The sequence below is a fragment of the Hyperolius riggenbachi genome, chromosome 12, assembly GCF_040937935.1.
Source record: "Hyperolius riggenbachi isolate aHypRig1 chromosome 12, aHypRig1.pri, whole genome shotgun sequence".
Classification (NCBI taxonomy): domain Eukaryota; kingdom Metazoa; phylum Chordata; class Amphibia; order Anura; family Hyperoliidae; genus Hyperolius; species Hyperolius riggenbachi.
The window spans coordinates 133,560,350-133,563,695 of record NC_090657.1 but is presented as its reverse complement, the minus strand read 5'-3'; the positions used below and the strand labels follow the sequence as shown (position 1 = coordinate 133,563,695).

Sequence of the window (3,346 nt, the reverse complement as noted above, 5' to 3'; positions counted from 1 at the left end):
GGGAGCCGGAGCCGTGGGGAGGGCAGCCCGACCTCTCCCTCCCTCTCTTCTCCCGGGTGCCCTCCATGCTCCCCCCTCAGATGCAGAGCGAGCAGCCGGGAAGCGCTGTTTACAACATACCTCCCTGGCTCCAAGCGCTGCTCTCTCGCCGCTGGTCTGTCTCCTCTCTCTGCATAGATGCGGATACACACGCGGCTTCCTGTTTAGCAGCGTGTGTATCAGCATCTATGCAGAGAGAGGAGACAGACCAGCGGCGAGAGAGCAGCGCTTGGAGCCAGGGAGGTATGTTGTAAACAGCGCTTCCCGGCTGCTCGCTCTGCATCTGAGGGGGCAGCACGGAGGGCACCCGGGAGAGGAGAGGGAGGGAGAGGTCGGGCTGCCCTCCCCGCGGCTCCGGCTCCCCCCTCCATTATAGCGCCCTCCACCCAACAGCGCCCCGGGCGGTGGCACGCCACGCACGGCTGAAGAAATGGGCCTGACCTGGTCACATAGTCTAAGCAGTGCACATACTATTGCAACCTGTATTTGACAGTACCCTTATCTGTCCCATTGTTACCGTTATTAAAATTACATAATTTCTTAGTGTGTGAAAAATATAACATGTACTTGCCCTCGGGCTTCCTCATTCTACTGGCAGTAGATCTATCCACCGCTGCCACTGCACATTTTTTCATGAAGGGCACTCTGCGGCGATGGACAGATCATCTGCCAGTGGATTGGGGAAGCCCCGGGCAAGCACATGCTAATTTTTCACCACTACGATACTTCCAACCTATGCGGGTATAAAAATGTCCCATCATACACATTTTTATACTATATATCATATATATAGTTAGTATATACGTCCATATAATTGCAGTATATATAGTGCCCCCCCCTGTATACAGGTAGTATATACTAGTGGAGTGTTTGGAACTGCAACCCCCCCCCCGCCTGCACACACACAACAATCCTGATCTCTGTGTCTGTCCAACCACCCCCCGCCCCCCCGGTCAACGCCACTCTATCCCCATGCAGCTCTCTGAGATTTGTTTGATAAAATCCCAAAGGCACATTGAACATACCTTCGTGTTCTAGTGAGGCGATAATTAAACCCACACTCTGTAATATCCAAATCTCTCTTTGAGAAAGGCTTCATGAGGTTTGTATACAGCGCAAAGGCCTCATCTCCTACAAGTACATGTGGGAAAGGCTGTCCACCATCACTAATGGGACAGGGGATGGGGAGATTTAATTCCCCTGCATACAATCAATGACCAATACTGCTAATAAAAAAAAAATACAAGGCAGCCACAGATGTTATCTAAATTTTTATTGTGGAAAACACAATTATATATATATAAAAGAGTATGTTCAAGTAGTAAATATAGTATGTTGTTCACAACTTTACAACTATTTTATCTAACAGTTTTTACCTGTTGTTTATAGAAAAAACTTTACTGCAGATATCAATGTGATAATACATTGTAATAAAAAAAAACATGTTTTGGACATAATCTATACGTCTACATTCTTGGTTTGTAACATATTAAAATCATGTTTGCCGGATATCACCACTGGTGTGAAACAGTCCCTGCCAGGTAAAGTGTTGTCTCTGTACCTCCTTGGTTGGAAACAGTTCTGTTGAAGACTTGTGGTACAGACACAAACTAGGCACAGTGGGGGTGGGGTGGTGGTGATCAGCACTGGTGTGAAACAGTCCCTGCCAGGTAAAGTGTTGTCTCTGTACCTCCTTGGTTGGAAACAATTTTGTTGAAGACTTGTGGTACAGACAAAAACTAGGCACAGTGGGGGTGGGGTGGTGGTGATCAGCACTGGTGTGAAACAGTCCCTGGCAGGTAAAGTGTTGTCTCTGTACCTCCTTAGTTGGAAACAGTTCTGTTGAAGACTTGTGGTACAGACACAAACTAGGCTCAGTGATCAGCACTGGTGTGAAACAGTCCATGTCTATTTTTTTTTTTTTAAATCTTGCTGTACTGAAATGGTATGGAACCTTCGCGAGACACAAAGTAGTTAGCAAATCTGCCACGTACATCTCCGGCTTCATTGCTGCCTCTACAAGAAACACTCTGAGTGTCTGTGAAAGGATGATCTGGGACCTCATCTGAGTTAATGCCTTCTTTCATGCGTACATAATTATGGAGAACGCATGCGGCCTTCACTACATTATCCACATTATCAGGTGTCATGATTAGTGTAGAGTGGAACACCCTCCATTTGTTTGATAAAATCCCAAAGGCACATTCAACATACCTTCGTGCTCTAGTGAGGCCATAATTGAAGACACGTTTTCTAATATCCAAATCTCTCTTTGGGAAAGGCTTCATGAGGTTTGTATGCAGAGCAAAGGCCTCATCTCCTACAAGTACATGTGGGAAAAGCTGTCCACCATCAGCAATGGGACAGGGGGTGGGGAGATTTAATTCCCCTGCATACAATTTCTGACCAATACTGCAGGAACGGAATATGTGAGAGTCTGCAGTACTCCCATAGGACCCCACATCCACTGCAATGAACTTGTACTGTGCATCAACCACAGCCATAAGCACAATTGAGAAATACTTCTTGTAGTTAAAATATTTAGAACCGGATCCTGTCGGTAGCTGGATACGTATGTGCTTTCCGTCGACGGCACCGACACAATTTGGAAAATTTGCTTTGGCTTTGAAGCCTCGGGCTGCCTCTTTCCAGGTATCCTCAGTTGGTTCTGGCATATAAAGTGGTTGGAGTACCTCCCAAATCCGACGGCAAGTGTCATGCACTATCCCATGTATAGTTGATCTTCCCAACCTAAACTGATAATGCAATGAGGCAAAAGACTCTCCAGAAGCAAGAAACCTGAGGAGGAGGAGGAAAATAGTATTAAAATACACAAAAAATACGAGTTGGACACAAAAGTATAAAAAAACAAACACCATAAACAAAAAAAAACCTGACTCACCGTAAGGTCAGCAACAGTCTTTCGGCTGGACTGACCGGCATCCGCATGTTGGTGCGCTGTCTCCGAATAAGTGGCGACACCAACATCAGGAGTTCATCGAATGACGACACAGACATCCGAACATAACGGTGAAACTTCTCGGGGTGTCTTCTTAAAGAGTAACTGTCAGGCTGCAGAAGCTAATTTAAACCTCTATTCTCCTGTGTTAAACAGTTTAGAAGGAAGCTCAAAAGCCATTAGTGAAGATAAACATTTCAGTTACCTTTGATGTGTGCTTATCTTAAAGTCTGTTATAGACCCATAAAGACGCAAGCCGCAGCTAAACTGCAAAGCATTCTGGGGCCCTCCCCTCGGCTGCTAATGAGACAGTACAGGAGCTTCTAATCAGTCCAGCGCGAAGCTTAT

General features: G+C 46.0%; 1 protein-coding gene across 1 annotated transcript; it reads right to left on the bottom strand.

The window, feature by feature from the left end:
* Window positions 1–1,961: 1,961 nt before the first annotated feature.
* Window positions 1,962–3,057, bottom strand: LOC137540987 (uncharacterized). The gene is made up of 2 exons (XM_068262144.1): window positions 2,942–3,057; window positions 1,962–2,838 (listed from the first exon to the last, which is right to left on the bottom strand). The coding sequence occupies exons 1-2, from the start codon at window positions 3,055–3,057 to the stop codon at window positions 1,962–1,964; spliced, it is 993 nt and encodes a 330-aa protein (XP_068118245.1).
* Between the last annotated feature and the right edge of the window lie 289 nt (window positions 3,058–3,346).